Here is a 24,730-nt window from a genome sequence, read left to right as displayed (position 1 = left end):
CTTGACAAGTTTTGATTTGCGCCACTTGACAAGTTTTGATTTGCGCCACTTGACAAGTTTTGATTTGCGCCACTTGACAAGTTTTGATTTGCGCCACTTGACAAGTTTTGATTTGCGCCACTTGACAAGTTTTGACTTGTAGGCCAGATGTTAATACAATGTTGGTTGAGTTTTGAGGCCGATCTCATCGCGTGCTCTTACTTTTTATTGTAACAAATATAAAAATTACAGAAATTTCTAACTAAACTTTATGGTCTTGGACGACAGCCAAAGTGTAAACATTTTTATTATTCCATTCCAGAAATGTTCATTATGAGCACAATTAAAGTCTAAAAGTACTACAATTACTAATCAATCTAATCATTCAAGGAATAATCTAAAGCAATAAATATTCGTAGAAGTAATGTCTCATGTTTAAAATCTAGGCCAATGATTCCTAAGAGCACTAGAACGATTTTTTATACGACGTCGGTGGCAAACAAGCATACGGCCCGCCTGATGGCAAGCAGTCTCCGTAGCCGTAACTCCAGAGGTGCGATGCGTGTTACCGACCTTAACACTCCGCACCTTCGACGACCTTAACCATACTCACCGGTAGGAACACAACACTATGAGTAGGGTCTAGTGTTATTTAGCTGCGGTTTTCTGTAAGGTGGAGGTACTTCCCCAGTTGGGGAAGTCTCTGCTCTAGATCTGGAATGAAATCCGGTGCGCTGTGGCCTACCACACAACGCGAGATGATATTCACAGTGCCCATACCTCTCTTTTGGACGTAGTTTAAGGAGATACCCGGGTACAATATAGGAGATATTTAGATATATTGTTTATAGCCAAAAATTAAATTTACGACTGACCAATCAAAATAGCGGTAAGTATAAGTACAAGAAACCCTCATAGTTTTCAATAAGCCAACACAAAACTTTGTAAACCCAACCCTTTATTTACATACACTCTACTAAATTCCTGTAATCTCCAAGTTCTGGGCATAAACAGGACACGTACGGGGCAATAAAGACCTTATTTAGAGGGTGATACGAAGCAATTTCCACTTGACGCCGCACCCTCTTTATAATGATTTACGCTGAGCTTCGAACTAACGATATCATTCGAGGACCGCCTTAAAGATACGTTTTCAGCGGAATGTTGAGTAACAAAAATATAAGATTATCTTGCAAATAAATAAAATCTTAGAACCTGTTGACAATATCGAAGTAAAGTATTGGATAGCTACTTAATTAACAAAAAAAAAAACAACGGGTTGCATTCCGGGAGTGCCGGCAGAAGTGAAAACTTGAATATTAACGTTGTGCATTTTTGATATTTTGGAATGGTTAGAGAATAATTTTGCACGAATTGCTTTAATTAGCAATATAAAAGTACTATCATTTATGTGGTAAAATACAATATTCATTTATTGCGCTATCGTACACAAACATGACAATTTATATTACATTAAAAATTTAACACTTCTGAACTATTACAATTATTTAACATTAAAAAGTTTATCTCTCAGAAAAATCAACTTCCATCCATAATTTCAACGACTACGTCATGTGTCCGTCTTACGAATTTTCAATCTGTGGAATCTGTCGGTCACGTGACCTGTCGCGAGTTTAACATTTTTTCCCCGTCCCAAAAAGTGCACAGCGCCGCTAAAGAAGTTTTCACTACAAAAATAGCAAAACAAGCACTTTATCTACCAGTTAAGCTTATTTGAAGATCGTGAATCACCAACGATGACTTTATTCGTCAGATAAGTGGCAAGTAGCTTATTCAGGACTTTCCTTGGACATTGTGAAGCAGGCCCTTAATCTCAAATCATTTAAAATGTTCATAGACTCTCAAAATATTTAACGTCATACCTTAAATCCATTTTCACTATTTGGACTACGGAGGATATATGAAAGGTGAACACTCTCTGTGTATGAAAGAGTGTCCGTCAAAAAACCAGGCGGCGCCACAATATTAAGTTTTTTTTTTTGTATTTTATATTTTACCGTTCTATCGCCATGCATGATTTAAACGGTGTCTATGGACTAACGGTCACCGAATAAAGCCGCGGACGGACGGACAGCGATGGCGAAACTATAAGGGTTTCTAGGTGACTACGATACCCTAAAAAGGGTTTAAAAATAAAGTTAAAAAGCATTGTCAAAACCTATTAAGCCGTTAGCAACCATTTGAAAGCAGAAACTTGAAAAATTTCACCTTAAGTGCTACCATTTCCTCTATTTAGATCTTGCCGTAGATTGTGCCAGCGCAAAGGAATTTTTAAAACATGAACGTAAAAAATCTAGGACAATAATAATGTGAATAAAAATGCTGTTTTGTTCACTGAAGTTCAATAAGCCTTTTGTTGATGACCTCTTTCGAATTGAACAACACAGTCAGGCACTGATGAATTGAAACGCCTGCCTTTTGGCCTAAAATGCTCCCCTCGAGAAACTTTGCTTGAATAACTTAGTGAATTTGCATTTTTTATTATTAATTTTTCGGTTTATGTGTAGTGTGGTTGATATTTTGATTTTTTTTTACAGGTATGATAACAAACACGCAGCCAAAAATGCACATTGACGACAATTGACACAATAGCATCCTAGCGTCTTTAGCGTCCAATGCGTTTTTTTATGTATGTATGTCTTCTTTTCTTTATGTATAAGTTGTGGCGTTAAATATTTTTTTTCTATTCTTTCTTTCCTTCTTTCTTTCTTTTTCTTTCTTTCTTTCTTTCTTTCTTTCTTATTTTATATGAAATAGATAGGTTAGTTAGACCAAGCTAAGTTGCCAGCGATTTTAATAGCCCAGACGGTATCAAGTGTTATTTTAAATGTAAACATCTATGAAATGATGACGTTTAGGTACTTAAAATTTGCACAGTCTGTACTATCAGAATCGCTGCTAACTTAGCTTGGCCTGACTCTAGTAGCAATCACTGATCTTTTAATCCGACTAATCATCATTTTTCTCTATACGACACATATAAAAATCAAATCTTTATATTTTTGGAAAAATTGCGAGATAAATTTAACTAACTTCCCGCTAACTTTGTCCATTGGACACCCTTCAAACACTTCCCTCTCAAAACTTCCAACTCCCGTCACTTGTACCATCCTCCACTGAACATTGAAATATGAACTGTATTGTTAAATCTTCACGACCCATTTTACGATGTTCCTTTATTGCTCCTACGTGCGTGAGTTACGGAATGTGCTGAAATGAGACGTTTTTAAAAACGCTAAAAATGAGAGGAATTTTTAAATTGAATGTTCAGCGAGTTCGATATTGTGTTCCGTTTTGATCATGCTCCGTTGATTTGAAGCTTTTGGGAGCAATTAGGCGGGAGTTGAAATTTTGATGTATATTTTAGTAGTTAGGTTTCTGTAAAAAAGAGTATAGAAATTGTGCAACGAGGGGGGTAAGTGAAATTTTGCAAACAAGGTCTTTAGAATGTACGGCAGCCGCAGGATCATCACACTTGCGAAGAAAAAATTAAATTGTAAGCGAAATCATTTTTAAATACGGTGTCATTACAAAAATTTTAGACCTAGTGGCATTCAGCCACGATTGAAAATTCTGTTAAAATATTTTAAACGGCTATTAAATTAATCAAATTAAATATAGACAATAAAAGTAATTTATAAACGTAAGTATTTTAAAAGTATATATATACCTCCTTGGTTCGTATGAACGTAGTGACGCAATAAAAAAAAAACTATAGCTCCCTCGAAAGCTATAGCTTTTTTTTTACAACATAACTCCCGCGGGAACAATACATGCCTTTGTCCTGCAGTATACCTAGATGAAATAAGATCTTTTTCGAGTAAGTGTGATGAAAAAGAAGGAATCATAAAGGAAGACCTAGAAAAAACAAAGCACTAAATGTGCTGGTGAAAATCCTTTCAAATGGTTACAAAAATTCTGACCTAAGAATAAGAAGTCTTCGTCCTTTAAATTTCGTTTTTTGCATTAGAAAAAGGTAAACAATCTTGACGCGTCTTTTTATTAACAACTATTGAAAAACGCAATAAAAAAATTGTTTATATTACTTATGGAAGCACAGGAATGTAGATAATCGTCTGTGCTTTATAATTGTTACATATTTGCTGTGATTTATTTTTCAATGCTATGCGACCAAGCCTGGTTTACTACGTTAGATAGCAGAAGGTGTCGCAGAAAGCAAATCGGGACTGGAACCTCAGGTGGCATGAGCTTTCTCTGCCAAAAATGTGGGAGGTCGTGCCGCTCACGCATCGGCCTCCACAGTCACCAAACCCGTTGTCTAAACAGCAATGCTTAAATCGTCTGCAATAGACGCAAAGGCCTGTGATGATGATGATGATTTTTCAAAAGTGTTTTCGTTAATAAAAAAACACGTCAGAATCGCTTTACTTTCTGATGCTAAAACGAACTACAGATGTCCTTCACAGCTGTATTTGAAATCTACTCGTTCGTCTAGTCATAATAATTACTTGGTTGTGTAGTTAATTAATTTGATGTGTAATCTTGTCGAAGGTCAATTACGCTTAGAATACTTAAGCCTATCTTCTTACTTCTATTATTACCTATAGATTGGTTTAAAGAGCAGGTAACATGACTTCTATAAGTTCTGAAGGTGCTGCGCATAATACTCGTAATGTCGGGTTTAAATATAATTATTTTCACTTCAATGAAAGTGTAGCTAAGCATGCATGAAGATCCCTAGCTTAAGACGTTACGTTTCTGCTAAATGACGTTATATTATAAAGTTATTTGAGTTATTTTAATATTAAATGTGCAATGGTAAGAACACAACCGAAAAACTTATTATTTTAGCTCATAGTCTACTGTGAAATGCAATGTTATTCGAGGCTCAGGCGCTTATTAATTTTACATGCATTTAAATGATGTTGTTTGCATAGTTATGTAGATAGAGAAGATATCACGAACAACTAAGTAAACACAATTATTTAAACGTCACATTCATTCCATCTAATATGTGAAAAAAGGAGTTGTGGTTTCAGTTGGCGTAGACAACGTACCAATCGCTTACGCTCCTTAGCGAACGAAACGCAAACTGTCTCTGTCGCACTAATATGGAAGAGTGTTAGAGAGAAATGTTTTTCTTTTTCTTGCAAATGCTGCGCAACTGTTGTACTTATTGGACAAGTTCCTTGGGTTGGTGCGGCGGTGTTAAGTACTTATATAATATCATTTATTATTGACGGTAGTTAATATTAAGCGCTGAAAGCGCTGATGGCTTAGCGGTAAGAGCGTGCGACTTGCCATCCGGAGGTCGCGGGTTCAAACCCGGGCTCCTACCAATGAGTTTTTCGGAACTTATGTACGAAATATCATTTGATATTTACCAGTCGCTTTTAGGTGAAGGAAAACATCGTGAGGAAACCGGACTAATCCCAACCAGGCCTAGTTTACCCTCTGGGTTGGAAGGTCTGATGGCAGTCGCTTTCGTAAAAACTAGTGCCTACGCCAAATCTTGGGATTAGTTGTCAAGCGGACCCCAAGCTCCCATGAGCCGTGGCAATATGCCGGGATAACGCGAGGAAGAAGAGAGGTAGTTAATATTAATATGAAAATTGCCAATTCTTTTGTTTTGTAGGTAGTTTTAATTTTTAGGCTCCAGTTTTTTTTATTCATCTAATTTTAAATTATATAGGTATGATTTCAATTTTAATCATGTAGTATAGTAAAAATGTTTTTGGTTTGTTTTGTTTTTTTTTTGGTTTTTGTATGAACGTGTGTATGAATTTTTTGTGTCCCTTTTTTATGTCTGTTTTATGTTATCGGCAACTTGGGGGTCCAGTGATACAGAAGTAAAAGCCAAGAGATCTATCTTCGGATTCGTCGGTGGATATTGTGAGTGTTGTGTGTCGGACTATCGACAATAATTAAAATATGTGTAGTGGGTGGTTTGATAATATGATGTCTTCCCCAAACTTTCACATAGACTTTTCGTCGTTACACAGATCTCTGTTTTGATATTTTGCTGGGACATCAGTTATCTGCGACCATGACCAGTGAAACCTGTGTCGAAACGTCGGTAAATAAAGGTAATAAAATAAATTCGCTATAGATTCGTTATAAATCTGATTAGATGGGTATTTAGACTTTTAACTTTGACTTTATCTGCCAGCATCTAGACTTACCTTCAAATCCCTGGAGTGCCTTAATTCCTGGCGCCGCGGTGGCTGTCCCACCACGTCGGAATACACCAGGTTCCTGATGGACCCTCGGAACTTGGGCTCGAAGATCACTGAAGGCAGCGCCAACGTGGTGAGCTTCGAGTTGTATCTGCAACAAACAAAATTCTTAATCAAATTAATCTTCAACACAAAAGGCCAGACTTACAGAACAGTCCAGCCGGGCTAGCACATGATTGACGCGACAGTTTCTCGCGGCGGGATAGACTACCCGTCCCTCTTTAATTAACATAGAAAACGACGGGTAGTCTATCTCGCCGTGAGATACCGTCGTGCTAATAATGTGCTAGGCCTCCTGTCATTATATGATTTTCATCAGCAGTTTCACTTCACGTAGGCGGGGTCACTACCGATGCCGACTCGGCTAGTAGGTCGTTAATGGAAGCCAGAGGATTGCTGTGAATTCCAGCTCACCTTGACCAAAATAAATAGATGATGAAAGAGTGTATGAACTGCCCAGGAAAGGTTCCGAAACACCCACCATATGGACCCGAGCCCATCATACATCTTGCCATCAAACGTTAAAGTTTGGCAAGATTTAATTGTAAAATTATTAGTGTAAGTTACATTATAGCAAAAAAATAAAATAAAAATACCCCTACCAATATCCTACATACATAACCAGCTAGACCACCATCACAGACAACTACTCTCTCTTTCTCTCTCTCTCTGGAATTCCCTCCCTCTCTTTATTCGAGAAGCCCCAAGCAAATCCGTTTTCAAACGACTACTTCGCAAGCATCTTCTGTCAGAAGAACTTAAATAAGGTTCACCATCATGTATATATTTTTAATATTATTTGACTTCACGTTTAAGTTTTTCCTTATTATTTGTTATTATTTTTTCCTGCACCAACATACACAAATCTCTCTGTTTGACCCAATGGTTGACTGGTAGAGAATGCCTTTTGGCTTTAAGTTCGCCATTTGTACATTTTTCTTTGTGTGCAATAAAGTTTAAATAAATAAATAAAGTAAATAAACTACTCAATAAGTACTGGAAGGAAATGGACACAGGCAGACCAAAGATATTTTACCGGAACAAAACTAGAAGGTCACCGAAATACTACCGAAAACACCTTAACACCAACTACGTAAAATAGTAGGATTAATTACAGGACACAACACACTAAACAAACACCTACACAATAAGTAAAACAGACAGCCCCATGTGCAGAACGCGAATGGAAGAAGAGGAAAAAACAAAACACATTATCCTAGACTGCAAACAGGTAGAAGTACACAGGAGCAAATACCTAGGGACTCCGTGCACACTAAAAGAGGCAGTTAGCAACCTGAAAGCTTTGCTAGGCTTCGTGAAGGTACTGGGGTGGTTAGAGTAGCGCTACCTCGTTTTCACGCAAAATAGGCATAATACTTGTCGATCTGCGGAAAATGCCCAGAAGCACTAACTAACTAGATAGATAGAAGAAAGTTTAATACGAGTGAGTATCAGCTTGTTTGCTGTAACTTTCAAAAAATTGCATGAGGCCCGAACTCCCTTTGTGACAAACAGGAAGTTTCAAAATTAGTTAGCACTCGCGTGTTAGCGCCCTCGCTTCAGTTGGGGATTAAATTACTTTCCCATCGTGCTCGTCATGGATACACTCTGGCAAGCAAACTTAGTCACTGGAAAAACGCGCGATTTAAAGGTACAAAAAGTTAAAATTCAAAAACCGCTCACCCATCTCGCTCATGCTTAGGCGAGTGAGAAAAGAATCCGAACCTATGGAGCTTCAATAGCCGGCAATTGTGTATTGGGTAATAAAGTTTCAAAGTCGCACCGATCACAGACAAGCTGGTCGAGAAACGCCTGCGGTGGTTCCGACACGTACAAAGGCGACCATCAGATCCCATGGTCAAAATAGCACTGGCGATTCCAACGACGACGCGGGGACGCGGGAGACCACCAGACACCTGGTCGACAACGGTGAATAAAAGCCCGCAAGAACTACAGCTAGACGCAAATCTAGCACAGAACCGTGCTGAATGGAGGAAAAGGACAGCGAAGGCCGACCCCAAATGGGGTAAGGTCCAGGATGATGATGATGAGTGTATTGGTTAATATTCAAAGCTGTGAGCGCGATAGTTTTATGGAGAAGGGATAACTGTCAGTGATACATGTCAGATTAGTGTCAGTCATGTCGACTGTTTTTTGAAGTCAAAATGTACTGAGAGCTTAAGGCAGTAAGTGATGGTTCACATCACAGGGCACAGTTGCCATATTACAGAAATTATTGTGGCGTCGCGTTAAGAATTTCACCATCCCAATTCCTCCCGTGGGTATCGTAGAAGTCGACTGTGGGACATATCCCACAGCTGAGCCATAACTTCAAATGTGTTGTGGGCGATGGGCTGGCAACCTGTCACATTGTGCAATAACACAATTTCATTAATTTTTAGAAACCCCTTAATTGCTGAAAGTGGCATTAAAACTAGTAGTTTTATGTGCCCTGTCTACCCCTTTTGGAAATACAGGCGTGAGTTTGTGTCTGTATGTATGTCCCCTCTTTGCATCAGTTTATTTGCAACTTCTAAGGAACAGCTTCTCTTTGAGAATTTGTCGCCATCGCTTTCTGTCTCTCGCCGAATGTAGGGCACCGTGGAGCGTCACATCAAGGGCTAAGCGAATTTGGTCTATCCACCTCATTGGGCTCCTGCGTCTCGGCTTATCGCCTTCGATTTTAGAAGTGATTACCAACTTTTCCAGGTTATCACTGTCTTCAGATTCAGGTTCACGTTAAGGTAGACTATCTTATTAGGCTGTGTTTTTTGTTTATGTATGTATGTATGTATTTTTATTCCATTCAGCGCGGAGTGGGTGGCTATTCTGTACAAATTCCATTACTTATTCATGTTAAAGACAAGAAAAGTGTTTCGAATGATTCACGTTTAGTTTCACTAGACTTAGATCGACCGGGGTATAAACCGTGATTACCTTTTTTATATCCCGGTCGATTTAAGTCTAAGAAAAGTGTGCTGATAAGGGTAGAGAGAATACTACACTCGATCCAGAGCTGGACGCTATCTATTCGATGTTCTAATTCATGTGTAAATTCTCGCCCCTAAATTAGTTAACTCGTTAAAAATCAGCGATAGGTAGAAATGTGAAAAATTGCTAATTTTACCCGCTATCTTTCAATGTCCTATTATAGAAATATCTAGTTTATTCACAACGTTGAGACAGGTAAAGTTTCAGAACCGACAGACTGAACTCCGGTATCTTTAGAAAGTTGCGCATTGATAAGACTTCGAGAACTCCAGATATGTGGAAATCTGGGTTGAGTAGGTAGTCGCCATCAGATATATCGGAGCGGCCACAGTGCTCACAAATATCTGAACAGGCCTCTATTGTCCATGCGCTAGATTGCCTGTTCAGATATTTGTAAATTTACAGTCGACTAGGTTTGCACTTTAGGTTCAGGGATATTCTGATCTTAATAACAGGAAATTCATTAGATCAGAATTCGAACCGGCACCTTAAACTTACACGGCTAAGGACCTGGACCTCTAGGCTACCGGGCCACCTTATCCTACCCTTACTTAAAATAACTTCAGAGTTCTAAAAACTTGAAAGAGTCATAAGAAACCCATTATGAAGATTTCGTCATTATTTTTTCAACACACTTACTCAAAACGGCCTTTTTATTCCACCGATTTTGGGCTCATAATCCTAGATATTAAACACGCGTGCTTTTACAGTATATTATAACACTCGTGCTTTTTCATTATATTATCCGACTGAGTTAAGAAGGTAAATGATTGTTAATAACATGTATGGAAACGGAGCCTTCTTAAATTGGTCGAGTAGATTTTACAACTCGGACTGGTGGGCGGCGGGGCGAGGGGAGGCAGGCAGTATCACAGATGCAAGACTTTTACTAACCGATTTAACAATCAAAATTTGTTTATTATGAAAGTTTCTTCTTTTTCCTCGCAAGTGTGTTGAAAAACGTCGTATGAAACGCGTGTGCATTGGTCATTACACACATCGGCTTTCTTATTGCGCATATATCTCTTATTGCAATATCGCCTCGTGTGTAATGACCAACTTAGCACGCTTGTATCACAATGTACTATTGGCCCTATTATGTCTTAATAAGAGTAATAAAATTCGCTATTCAAATAACGTGTTCATTTGAACAATGAAAGTGTATGTAAAGAAAATATTCCCTATAATTTTCACTTTTTGTTGTTTTCACTGTGCTTTTAGCACAGAAACGCTCTAATGTTTTACGTTTTCTATATCAGCTCTTATCGAACCGATCGAAGTCTTAATAAAAGTCTAAAGATAATTTGAAAGGAAAAGTTTGCATATTTCTCAAGTTAGATTGCGATATCGCCCCCCTGAGGCACGTTGGACGTAAAGAAGCTTAAGATGCTAGCTCAGTCCGCGTAGCCAACATACTAATCATTAACGCTCCGTAGCGTAGCGTCTCCGTCTATCGGCCCGATTCGAAGAATGATTAAAACACATTTGAGATCATGGAAAGATCTTTAAAAGATCGATAACTAAACGACATGTTAATATTGACGTTTTTTTCGATGCCGCTGTGATCCCAATAAGATCTATCTACGATATTTCTAACGTCAAAGTGACATTGGTTGCCCGAATCGAGCTGCTTCTGTCAATTATACGACATACAAACGATATTTAAATGAGAACTTATCTAAACCAGAACTTATCGTTATCGTATCTCATACCCTTAGATATTAGGTGTGAGAAAACTCTTCAAAGCTTTAAAACCCTACTGAAAAATCATTACTTGTCTCTTTCTTAATGTGCCGCTGTGTTATATTATGTATGTATGTATATTTAGATATGTATCTAATATTTATTTATTTTAATATAAGTATGTATTGTTATATTTATATGTTTATTTAAATTGTAAATGTACTGTATGTACTGTCTGCTTGATGTATGTGTAATTTTCCTATTCCTCTAATTCATTCGTGCACCAGCTGTTCTAATAACTTACTGTTCTTTATATCCTGCTACCCTAAGGTTGTCTGGAAGAGATCGCTTACAGCGATAAGACCGCCTGTTGCTACCTTTCTTTACATTGTAAATCTGTTTTTTAAATTTGTTTTCTTTGTGGTGCAATAAAGAATATTTACTTACTTACTCATTGTTCGAGGCGGGCCGTGGGTCAGTACCCACTAGGCCAGATCTGTCGTCATTATTATCGGATCATTAGTGGATCCTTTATAATTTCGTTTCCCAATTCTATGACAGCCTATTATATGTTAAAATTTATAATTAGATATTTCCTTTGCCTGTCTAGCTGAAGCAGGAACTACGCTAACGGTATTAAATTCCACACTTAGCCACGCCGGTTATCCTGGAATGCTCCGTACTCGAGAACGTTACGCTAAAATATGGAGCTACCTAAGTGCAGTTTGCAGTGAAGCCAATGTTTTTATAGTTCATAGTTTCACAATTTAAATAAATAAATATTATAGGACTTTATTACACAAATTGACTAAGTTTCACAGTAAGCTCAATAAGACTTGTGTTGAGGGTACTTAGACAACGATATATATAATATATAAATATTTATAAATACGTAAAAACATAGAAAACACCCATGACTCAGGAACAAATATCCGTGCTCAACACACGAATAAATGCCCTTACCAGGATTTGAACCCGGGACCATCGGCTTCATAGGCAGGGTCACTAATCTCTACCCACTAGGCAAGACAGGTCGTCGAGTTTCTTGATTTCTTTTGCGTATTAAGAGGAAAGGGGACGAGGTCACTTGACCGCTGTCCATAAAATTATAGTCCTCATTTTCCTACTGAAATTATGGAAAATATTTTTTACAACATATTTCATAAAACAGCCAATACAAAGTAGGTAAATAATAACTGTATTTTCATTATATGTAGATATATACAGAGCAATTTCAGTAACTGTACAAATATTAAACCAAATTATTTATTTATTTCAACTTTATTGCATTAAATAAAATTGTACAAATGGCGGACTTAATGCCTTAAGGCATTTTATACCTGTCAACTATTGTTTTAAACAGAAACTTGTACGACCGGTTTGGCCTAGTGGGTAGTGCGACCCTGCCTACGAAGCTGATGGTCCCGTGTTCAAATCCTGGTAACATGTATTTGTATGATGAGCATGGATATTTGTTCCTGAGTCATGGGTGTTTTCTATGTATTTAAGTATTTATAAATATTTATATATTATATATATCGTTGTCTAAGTACCCTCAACACAAGCCTTATTGAGCTTACTGTGGGACTTAGTCAATTTGTGTAATAATGTCATATAATATTTATTTATTTATTTGTAGTTAGTGCAGGATTGTACACAAGAGGAAATATGAAACACAAATCGAGTTACTTATGTAAACAATAAAACATCATTATATGTATATGTGTATAGTGTATAAGATTACATATACCTATGAATTTAATAACTAGCTTATATCGAAAACACATACAATTTCAAATAATCTAATGTGCAAGATTGATATAAAAATTAAACAAGCAATTTCTGGTGCATTTGTACTGATGTAAGCTAGTTCATAACTCCATAAACAAGAAATGGCATATGTATCTTCATTGACGACCGATCTGGCCTAGTGGGTAGTGACCCTGCCTATGAAGCCGATGGATCTGGGTTCGAATGGGTAAGACCATTTATTTGTGTGATGAGCACAGATATTTGTTACTGAGTCACGGGTGTTTTCTATGTATTTATAAAATATCGTCGTCTGAGTACCACAACAAGAGCCTTATTGAGCTTAGAATGTCCTCTAATATTTATTTATTTATTCCGGGACAAAGCATTACTCGTATTTATCTACCTCCATCCTTCCTTCGTGAAAAATAGGTAAGAATAATCCTTAGCCTATGAGTCCATGACGGATAGCGACCGTTCTAGATTTATTTTTTAGGGTTCCGGGGCACTGGGACGTGAAATTGTTGATATGTTGCAAAGAGCGGAATACGTTTGCCGTTTTCAATAGTATCAGGCCGAATAGGGGGTATTGAGTATAGAAACTGTGACTATCCAGATAGAAAGTGAACGATTTTAACCGTTAATTAGCAGTTTTAATTGGGACTAACTTGTGACTTTTTTGGCTTGTTTTTTCCTAACCAGAATCATTAAGACAAATTATCCTTTACGTGCGGTCACGGCCGTTAAGTTTTGAGCCATTTACTGGTTGGTGACTCGTTGCAGATTTGCATCAAAATTTTGTATTTTTATTAACTCATTTGAAAATTACAAAATCAATTTCAAAAAATGCTTTTTCTTATGTAACTACATATGTAGTTTAATCGATACCGAAAAGAGGAGTTGACTTCAATCTGAACTATTCAATTCAATTTTGGCCGTCGTATTCAGCCGAACTGAAGAGGCTTTTGGGATCTTAAAATGCAAAACTTGTACTCGTTCTATTTACTTTCTAACAACATTTCAAACTAATTTCAGTAATATTAAAAACATCACGATAATGTAACGCGTTATTGTAAAATAAGGACACAACTACGTTTGCATGGAGAGTCGAGCTTGCTGCGAACTCTTAAAACCTTCAGTTTCGTAGGCACTACTGATTAGGCGATAGAGGTAAAAAATAAATAAGTTTCATCATCTTCCGACTCGCGCTTGGCCGCTGGAACTGGCAGTTCATATTTTATAACTGTTTGTCTAGAGAGTGCCCTAGATTCCAGAGACGAATGGATGCCGTCTCGTCTGGTGGAGATTTGTCATCTTTTCATTTATTTTTACCGACCTGGTGCTTCAAAATAAGTACTAAGAGTTTATTTTATCAGTATAGAGGTTTACGGCCCGATTCGAAGAATGAATTACGATAACGATAAGTTCTGGTTTACATAAGTTCTCATTTAGATATCGTTTGTATGTCGTATAATTGATAGAAGCAGCTCGATTCGGGCAACCAATGTCACTTTGACGTTAGAAATATCGTTGATAAATCTTATTGAGATCACAGCGGAATCGAAATAAACGTCAATTTTGACATGTCGTTTAGCTATCGATCTTTTAAAGATCTTTCCAAGATCTAAACCGTGTCTTAATAATTTTTCGAATCAGGCCGTTAAGCGTGAAAGAGTTAACAGACAGACAGACAGAGTTGTTTTCGCTTTTATTAGGCATAGATTGCAGTTGCTTGTGTTACTGTCATGGACACTGGACAGGTCTTAGATCTTAATTATTTTATGAAATGCCATTTCAGATAATACCGAATTTAAAAATAAAACTTTTTAATTTTTTTTTTATGATGTGGCCAACCGATCATTTCATGATTGCCACATCATCATCATTTCATCATTCTTTTAACACGCGTATTCGAATTTTATCTTAATTAATAAATCACTTTAATTAATTTATTTTAATTAGATCCGATCTATATCTAATCCAGATCGAAATCATATATAATTAAAATTCGAATACACCTGTAAAGGGATCCACTGATTACCAGTTCGCCGGACGATATCGGCCTGTCGGTTATTCGCAAAAGCTGACAATCGCGAATAACTGACAGGCCGATATCGTCCGGCGAACTGAGGGCCTACCGCGAACCACGACGTGTTGCCTCTCTGTCGCACTTGTAAATTCGTACGTAAGTGTGAGAGGGAGGTAACACGTCGAACGTGGTTCGCGGTAGGCCCTCTGGTAATCAGTGAGCCCCTTTACAGGTTGTATTCGAATTTTATGGTATATGGTGTAGGTGTATTTTATTAAGATCTGACCACGTCATTACTATTATACGACAGAATACTGTGTATTGGTTGGTAGGGTTTCCTTTTGTCTTATTAATTCTTTGTCGTTAATTAGGTGGCAAGAAACGTTTTCATGGAACATGGCGACACGTTTAGCTTTTATTAAGCTTTGTATGTAGGTAACTAAGTCTCGTATCCTTATTACTGTATTTTGGGGTATTGAGCTTGACTATCTCACGTTCTTATTAAACGTCTCGTTTGGTAAGTATATTAGTTTTTTGGTTCACTAATGTTCAACCAAAACAATGTTGGCAAATTTTCATTTTACAAAAAACGTTTCACCAAAGTATTATTTGGGCTTCTAACCTAACCTATCCGAGTCGGATTGCCCCGACAGGTCTGGCTCGCTTACAGTTTATTAGTACAGAAAGACATGTCAAATAATACATTATAGCAAACATTTTTTGACCAATGATTGATTTATTTGTTAACTTTGTTGTTAAATAATCATTTGTCAAAAAGATCTGGTATGAAATGAAATTTTATTAGTTAATTATTTGGTAATAAGAATAATTTGTCAAAAATATTGTAGTAAAAAAATGATTTGCTAAAATATAATTTTGCCAGTAGTTGGTTGCCAAGTGTCAATTTGCTAAACATCTTTTGGCCAAACGACAGGACACCTAGTTTTTTTACTCAACTACGGGAAAGGTTAAGATTTTATTAACCGAAGCGTTTGGTCTGTGTTTTGACTCGGGCAATTCGATTTCGTATGTACGGATGTTCTCTACAGGTCACAATTCTCGACAGAATCTCGTGAGGTTTTGTAAGCTGGTTCAGTAGTTACATAGAATTTGTCTGTCATGTCATTTTTTAGAAAATATTTAAAATGGTAAAAATTTGCATCTAGGACTTAACACTATAATAGTTATGCTACGGTACTTAAAACCATTGTGGGTACGGTGTGAAAATGGCTCAACAAAGTAACGGCCCAATTCGAAGACTGAGATACGATAACGATAAGTTCTGGTTTAGATAAGTTCTCATTTAGGTAGATATCGTTTGTATGTCGTATAATTGACAGAAGCAGCTCGATTCGGGCAACCAATGTCACTTTGACGTTAGTAATATCGTAGATAGATCTTATTGGGATCACAGCGGAATCGGAATAAACGACAATGTTAACATGTCGTTTAGATATCGATCTTTTAAAGATCTTTCCGAGATCTTAAACGTGTCTTAATCATTCTTTGTATCGGGCTGTTTCTCAGTAATATGATTATTTCAACGGAAGGGGGTTACTATGTGCCCGCGATTCAGCGAGATAAATAATAGCCCCGCTTATCATGCCATTGCGGGGTTTTAGCAGACGAGTGTGTATGCTGCATTTACTTGGCCGTTTGTTACTCGTATTTTTATAATTGACATCTCGGTTGTTTTCTTAGAATGTAATTTAAGTACTATTTTTACCAGCTTTTATTTAACTTGCCCATTTAGTATGTTGAGCTCTGGCAACCTTACTCACTGGCAGGAACACAACACTATGAGTAGGGTCTAGGGGTAGCTCAACGAGGGGGGGGGGGGGGGGATGCTAGGGTCGGCAACGCGCATGTGACTCCTCTGGAGTTGCAGGCGTACATAGGCGTACATAGACTGCTTACCATCAGGCGGGCCGTATGCTTGTTTGCCACCGACGTAGTATAACAAAAAAAAAATTAGTATGTTTGTGTGGGTCAAATCTAGATTTCCGATTAAGCTGAAAATTTGCATACATATGTAAATCGGATGAAAAGGCAATATTAAGATAATATGGAGCTGATCTCATGATGGGGACAGAAGGTGACCATGAGGAACTCTGTGATAAAACAACGCAAAGTACAGTCAGCGATAAAAGCTTGTACCAAAAATGTTTTTTTGCCAAAAACTTATGGTTTGACGATGTACAAAATTTTGTTCACAGAGCACTTTCGGTTTAAAGAGTATTTATTGTCTGAAGAAATTACAAAATTTCACTTATAAGACAACAATTAACTATACATATAATATATTAGCAGTAAGCAAGCATGCGGACTTATTTGATAGTTTAGTTAAATCTTTAGTAATTAGTAAGTACATATGTTTATGTTTAGTTGTTTACATCTTTAGTGATAGTGATCTGATGACTTTGGGGATCATATCGGTCTTGGAAATCGGTTGAATGCGTCATTCTGTAACTAGGGTAGATTTTATTTTTCTGAAATGTTGAAGTAAGTTGAAGTGCGGTATGTATCTATCGGTCTTGGTTGATATTTGATTTGGTTTGATTGGAAGACAAAAGTTGAAAGTTAATTAGGTGGAAAACTAAAGTTACAGCTTTTCATCCTCATCTTAGCTTTTAAGTCTGTACAAATGTTTGAAAATATCTACAAAAAGATTTGGTCATACAATTATGACTGCACATACCGTTGCTGATTGATTAGGATTAAGACTATATTTTTATGATTTAATAACAAATGTAGTTTTTAGATTTTCCCTATTCTTGTAGTATAAGACGGTATTACTTACCTAATTTCATAGTTCTAGGTCAACGGAAAGTACGCTATAAATTTTGATTCCCTTGAGAGTGTCGAAATATACGTTTTATGTAGGGTTGCCATCTCTAAAATCCGTAAACCAGGACAAAACGCGTGAAAACCCCGGATTTTAGAGTCTTGAACCCGGACATGTCAACAGGTTTTTTTAAACAGGTTGTGCTTTAAATTTTTAAACCCGGACTACAAATGAAGTCCTCACCGGACGCTCCCCGGAAGCCCTCTAAACTAGGACAAATCCGAGGAAACCCGGACAGATGGCAACCCTAGTTTTATGTGGCATAAACGGCCGTATCTTTTTTATGTTAACTAAAAAGTTTTTTTTTTACAACTTCAAGGAACTGTAGACCTGAGTATATAGTTTTAATTTCAACACGATACCTCCATACGTTCCAGAGATAAAAGGTCAACTCTTGACAAACGGACAACAAAGTGATCTTATAAGGGTTCCGTTTTTTTCCTTTAGAGGTACGGAACACTAAAAATCTTACTGATTCCCTACCGACTTTTTATTATTAAAGTATTTATTTCGGTTTGTATATTATTACCTATATATTTCAGCAATATTCAATACCAAAGTCTCAAACGGCTCAAACCCCTATCCGTAGCATACAGTTCCCGTTTCCAGTTCCATCATAACTAAGCTGTCAAACTTGCCCGCAAGTTACTGTCCTAGGAACGCTCCAGTAACTGTCAGATGCAATGACAGTTTGACCCAGAAGGGACTTTGTAACAGATTAGCCTGACCACGGTAATAGTTAGAAATAACTACTTATCAAGCAAAAACGTCTTCGAGCGATACTATTTTTTGGTATAACTAAATGAAAAATTAAATATTCCCCGCATCCAGTAAGACTCCTTCGAGTCCTTCGGCAACTTTCCGAAACATCGGTCGGATCACTACTACCAACTAAGTTAGGATAATTTCATACGCAATTGTTTCTATTCATTTCGCAATTTGGTATTCGTTTTTGCTCAATTTTACTTTAAAAATCTTTCATATACATTACTTATTAAATTTTTTACGTAACATTTCCCTTGAAATGAGACAAACATTAAGCAGTAAATATCAAATCAAGCAGAATGCTACTTGAGAATATTTCATAATTATACCGCATAAAGTACCCAATAAATATCATGCTTATTTACTACAGCGAAGTTCTTTATAATGCTAATAACCAACTACCTACAGCTTATTTAAATTCCCGGGACAGTTCGTTATTCCAAGTTACCAAGCACTTTTGTGATAGGGACCGTGCGCGTTGGAAGGTCTGCCATCTTGTGGCCTGAATCGGAAACATAAACATGCACATTGACACTTCACGCCAAAGCAAGTGCTGCCATCTACCGTTCTCGCAAGTTTTCTTGTGCATAGTAGGTTGCGCCATCTTGTGGGCTACATTAGAAGCAAAAACTTCACATTTACACCTCGCGCCAAAATTCTGACGTCTCCTGTGCTGCCCCCTACAGTGTATGCACGCTCCCTATAGTATCTAACGAGGACAAAGCGAAACCGTTATTGGACTTGCAACACTTTCAACTTTACTTTTCACTTTTTTACAAGCTTTTATTTAACTTGCCATATTAGTATGTGTGGGTCAAATCTTCGTAAATTGGACCCACTTCCCGATTTTCGATTTTGCTGACAATTTGCATACATATGTAAGTTGGATAACAATCCAATATTAAGGTACCATCGAGCTGATCTGATGATGGAGGCGGGAGGTGGCCGTAGGAACTCTGTGATGAAACAATGCAACCTGATTGTCTTTGGTGTTTTTAGGAATGTCTTGATGAGTATTAGTTGCCTGTGGTAAGAAAAGTACAGTCAGCGATAAAAGCGTGAACCAAAAATGAAATAAAATAAAAACTTATTTTATAATAATTAAATATGTGAAACAATTATAGGATAACTCTTGTGTCTGCCCTTTAGGCGCGAGTCTGACTAGCACCTGGCCGTTTTTTTTTTCACTAAAAAAATTTGATGATACCTAAATTGCTGGTCGACCAGGAGGCCAATTCACCTATATTCCTGACATCAACATGATATCTAATGATGTAATTTTTTCGCACGGGGCACCTCATTCGCGCCAACACATGTACGAGCGTAATGCATACGCAATTGATAATTAAATGACATCATTTATATGTCAAAGTTTATGGTGATGATTATGATGTGATCTTTGTTTAATGCACCTTACTCGTACTAATGTTATGGTGCAAGCAATGTCACATTGAGATCAAACTGAAATGGATTTGTTCAATTTCAACGCCAGTCCTTAATGTAAATTTTAACAAACGTTCCAATATCTACAACATTTTGTCATCATAGGTTCGAAAACAAACGGTCGAATGATAACAAAATGACAATTTTTACGTCAAAATGTTAGTTCGAATTGGTCTCTTATGCTCGGTAAGTGTCAGTAATAACGGACTCGGCAAAGTTGCTGGCGCGCATATGTTAACATTAATTACCAACTTCGTTAATTTGCCACAATATTTGTATTACACTTATCTGGAATAATAACATTTGAGGCTTTTCTCCGAGGATTTAACTTCGAGCGACTATAAAACGTAAAAATTTAAGGATTGGTATTAAGAAATTAATAAATGAAAGATTAGGTTAGTGTTAGGCAGGGCCGGATTTAGGGAAGGGCAACCGGGGCTACTGCCCCGGGCCTCCACAAAAGAGGGGCCCCCACAATAGAGATTTTCGGAAAATTTACCATTTTATTTGGAAAAAATTTGGGGCCAAGGGGCCTCCAATCCTTTATTGCCCGAGGCCTCCAGACCTCTAAATCCGGCATTGGTGTTAGGTACAGTGATTATATTTTTAATGTCATGCCTCTAAACAACTAGATTTTCTGCCCTACCGTAGTAAAATAAGAAGTTTCATGAATAAAAAATATAATTATAATAGCAGGTTTGAATCGAGTCGAGACTGTGGGGCGCCGTGTCCCTTTCCTTGTTAAATATTCCATGTTTGTGGGAACAAAGGGCTGGCACACTATTAAAGGTATGTCCAGCTTTTTCCTAATAAATGGTTATTTTATGCCCTATGGTTACATTTTTGATCACCTACCAATTTTCCAAGAAGTATAAATAATAAAATCGCTAAACGCTAACGATTAAACGTTAAAATCAACGCAATAAGCCCGCGCGATAATATACCGACGGATACCATAAGATACGGCATCTTACGACATTTTCTATGCACTCTTTGACTGAGTCCCCACACGAAGCTGATATATATATTTTGCTATCTTACAATATTTTATCGCAAGGCATCTTAGGATACCTTACGATATATCGCTCGGTATATTACGATATATTTTCGTATATTCGTCTCTCTCACAATGTGCTTGACATACAGCAAAATACACCATGGGCTGGTAAAACCCGACAGATTTTGATTTTAAAGGTGTATTCTTGACGACATTTAGAGACTAAAATGTCATACAAAGTTCTCTGAAATCGATCTTGTTTTAGCCATAATGACCATTTTAGTAAAAAATTGTTTCTGTAATAACTTAGAGCAAAACGCCTATTTGTCTGCGATGCTGTGACTTGGTTTACATTAAAGATTTAAGTAAACTCGCAATTTTTATGTGTAAATAAAAAAAATCCTTTTTTTTATACCACGACGGCGGCGAACAAGCATACGGCCCACCTGATGGTAAGCAGTCACCGTAGCCTATGGACGCATGCAACTCCAGAGGTGTTACATGCGCGTTGCCGACCCTTTAAAAATCTGTACACCCCTTTTTTGAAGAACCTCATACTGTAGACCCTCTTTTTTTTTTTTTTTTTATTGTCTTTTATTTATTTAGGGACTTTTAATCTAAAGATTATGCCAGTCCCATCGTACCTTAAACTATGTAAATTACAATCACGCATCAATCACGGCCTGACAGTATACTGACTAATAGAATTATAGATAAATAAATATACCTCCTTTGCTTCTTCTGAATTTGGTGTCGCCAAGATGCTTTGGAACGCGCCTACATCTAACCTATTAAGCTTTATTGACTTCAACAATATTTGTCTTTTACCTTCGTTCCGCACACATTCCACCAATACATGTTGAACATCCTCTACAACATTGCAAGCTTCGCAGTTCGGGGATAGCTCTTTTTTCATCATAAAAGCGAACTTTTTTAGAGGAATGTGTCCTGAACGAAGTCTTAATCCTATCTTAATCAATTTCCTACTTATCTTAGCATTCATAAACCAAGGAATATGAGGAGGTTCACATTGTATAGTCCTGTACCATACACCTTTTTCTTTACAACGCTCATCAAAGTGTTCTTTCCATATCTCACGTACTTTCTTGTTGTATTTATGTAACTTTTCTGTATAGTCTGGTGTAATATAAACTTCTGCTCCAATTGTGCAGGCTTCTTTTGCTAAAATGTCAACCTCCTCATTTCCTCTTAATCCTACGTGTGCGGGGATCCATTGCAGCCTCAAAGACATATCAGTTGGTAGAGAGTACAATTTATCAAGCACAGTATAAGCTATCGCTGTACCTCTGTTTCCAGAGGCGCAGCGAGCTACATGTTGCAAAGCGCTTTCACTGTCTGTAAAAATGACGAAAAATGAATGATGAAATGAAATTGTTAAACTCAAAAAAAATGTCTGACTTGGGATACAGATGTCAGCTAACAACTGAGCTAAACTTGACATATGGAATATTGAGACGAATAGAATTGGATGTTACTGAAGAAGAAATAAAGAATAACTTTGATTGTATGTACAAGATCGTGTCTGCTAAGAGGCTAAAAAGGCTCGATGAACGCGGAGCGTGGGTTGATAGCGAGACCGTCAGAGTATGTTTTCAGTCAGCCACTTTGCCCCCATATGTGTCTGCATATGGCTATGGAATCAAGGTGGAGCTAAATTATTTCCCTGTCACTCAGTGTGCAGGCTGTTGGAAGTTCGGGCATTTACTAAAAGTATGTCCGAACAAGAAGAAAATGTGTCCGAAATGTGGAGGCACTCACGATAACTGTGAAACGACAACCTTTGTATGTATTAATTGTAAAGGGAAACACATGGCTCTTGACAAGAGTTGTCCAGCATATCAAAAAGAACGAAGGATTCGGGTGATTATGGCTGAAGAAAATTGTACTTACCGGATAGCATTACAGAAAGTGTTAAGTCCGAAAAAAGACCAGGAGACTGTACACACAGTGCTAAAAGATACGGATGCAGTAAATGAAAACATCACACTACCGGGCACGTCCGGTACTTTGCCTACAAACTATCGAGACAGTGTTCTTAATAATGTGACGACACAAAGCCACAACACGGAATTAGAAATGGAACATGATGGAAGCGACGAGGAGAGTAATTTAGAAAGAAATCATAAGCACGTTGGTACTCCAAAACCGAAAAAAGTAAGAGGTACGAAGAAGAATATCACACAGCAAAAGGCAAAGATAGATCAAAACACAGACGTCGTAAGTGAAGATAGTTGTATAAGATTGGAGAACACTCCTGATCAAGAAAACCTCCAACAAAAGAAGAATCTATTCTCATGGGCGTTATTTTTAAAAAAGGCCAAAAATATATTAGTATCAGATACATCTCTTGAAGAGAAAATTAAACTAGGAATTAAATTAATCATGGACGCAATAACTAAGCTTGTATTACAGATCGTAAGTAGCGAAAATTTGTTGAGTAGTATATTCTCTAGTTTTTGTAATGGATAAGGAGCTGACTTTAAATATTATACAATGGAACGCACAAAGTATACGACCTAAATTTGTACAGTTTGAAGCAATTTTAAGCCAAGAAAAGATCCATATAGCTATAGTTAGTGAAACCTGGTTGGAGGTGGACTCAGTTATGAACTTTAGTGGATATGATGTGTACCGTTGCGACCGAGCGGACTCCTATGGGGGCGTAGCTATCATTATTCATAAGTCTATACAATCGTACCAAACCTCATACACTGTTGTAAATCCTGGAATTGAAATTCTACATGTCAAAATTCTAAATTGTAAATACCTAGAAAACGTCGTAGCAGTATATTGTCCGTCATCTGTACGTACTACTTACGGCGATTGGGATGGTATTTTTTCAATATTCCCCAAATTGTCGGTGATGGCAGGTGATCTAAATGGGCATCATATAAACTGGTCTTATAAAAATAATAGTCGAGGTGTTCAATTGGCTGATGCAGCACTACATAATGGATATATCTCTCTAAATGATGGTAGTCATACTAGATTAAAGTTAGTAAATAACGTGTTACAAGAGTCGGCACCTGACGTTACGTTTGTTACTACTGATATAGCAATTTATTTCAATTGGAAAGTATGTAATGAAAATTTAGGAAGTGACCATCTGATAATTAAGTATTCTATGACGTTCAATTGTAAGTTAGTATTTAACGCTAGGCGTAATTACAGAAAGGCAAATTGGATAGCATATAGTGAGTACATTCAGGAGCGTTTACCGACGATATTATCGGATGCCACAAATATTCAAATAATGTATAATGACTTTTTAACTGTGATAAATGAAGCTGCAGATAGACATATTCCAATAATTAAAATATGCAAAAACCCTTTGCAACGATTTACGCCTAAACACTACTGGTGCTCAGATTTATCTAGAATAGTTGCACAAAGACGGTTAGCACTGAAAGAATTTCGTCGCAATCCAACGCCGCAAAATTTAGATATATTAGAAAAAATAAATATTGAAAGCAAAAAGAAAATTAGAAGGGCGAAGGCTGTAGGCTGGCATAAATTTTGTGACAGTTTAGGTGAGTCTACTACGGCATCAGAAGTTTGGAAGAAAATGCGTTGGGCCAGAGGTATCCGAGGTAATACGTTTAACATATCCGATGATAAGAAAATAGAATTATTGCGTAGTCTAGCGCCAGACTCCGTGACACCTAGAAAGCCCATTATTAGATCCGAAAATATGCAGTTAGATCAAGAGTTTAGCATTCATGAATTAATGTGTTGTGTTAAAAAGAAAGATACTTCACCTGTAGACCAATAGTGGGACCGGATTTTTGCCGTATAAGTTTCGATAATTCTAAAGAGTGAAAAGTGATGTTTATCTGGTATGGGACATATTTTTAAGCATATTTGTAATATATGAAGAAAATTTAGAACGAGCGTTAGATATAAATAAGGTATTTATGTATTTTTATTGATGAATTTTGAATATTGAATTAAAGTACAAAATTTAAGCATCGTCTTTTATAATATGTATGAGGCTTTATGCTATCAAATTT

At 37.1% G+C, this 24,730-nt stretch overlaps 2 protein-coding genes across 6 annotated transcripts in view; one reads left to right on the top strand and one right to left on the bottom strand.

The window, feature by feature from the left end:
• Positions 1-24,730, bottom strand: part of LOC133528289 (neurexin 1) — a 326,318-nt gene that overhangs the window by 198,909 nt on the left and 102,679 nt on the right. For all 5 annotated transcript variants that reach the window (XM_061865615.1, XM_061865617.1, XM_061865618.1 and 2 more), the window contains exon 4: positions 6,144-6,288. In XM_061865615.1, the coding sequence (XP_061721599.1) occupies positions 6,144-6,288 (145 nt within the window). The remainder of the gene's footprint in view (positions 1-6,143; positions 6,289-24,730) is intronic.
• Positions 22,074-24,479, top strand: LOC133528470 (uncharacterized). The gene has a single exon (XM_061865863.1). It carries the CDS (start codon positions 22,074-22,076, stop codon positions 23,187-23,189), a length of 1,116 nt encoding a protein of 371 aa, XP_061721847.1. The 3' UTR covers positions 23,190-24,479.

This window comes from Cydia pomonella, chromosome 19 (genome assembly GCF_033807575.1).
Source record: "Cydia pomonella isolate Wapato2018A chromosome 19, ilCydPomo1, whole genome shotgun sequence".
Classification (NCBI taxonomy): domain Eukaryota; kingdom Metazoa; phylum Arthropoda; class Insecta; order Lepidoptera; family Tortricidae; genus Cydia; species Cydia pomonella.
Note: the sequence above shows the minus strand (reverse complement) of the source record. Positions and strands in the feature narration are given on the sequence as shown.

Excerpts from the sequence above, each read along its gene's own strand:
- LOC133528470 (XM_061865863.1), top strand. The coding sequence starts at position 22,074 with ATGAATGATGAAATGAAATTGTTAAACTCAAAAAAAATGTCTGACTTG.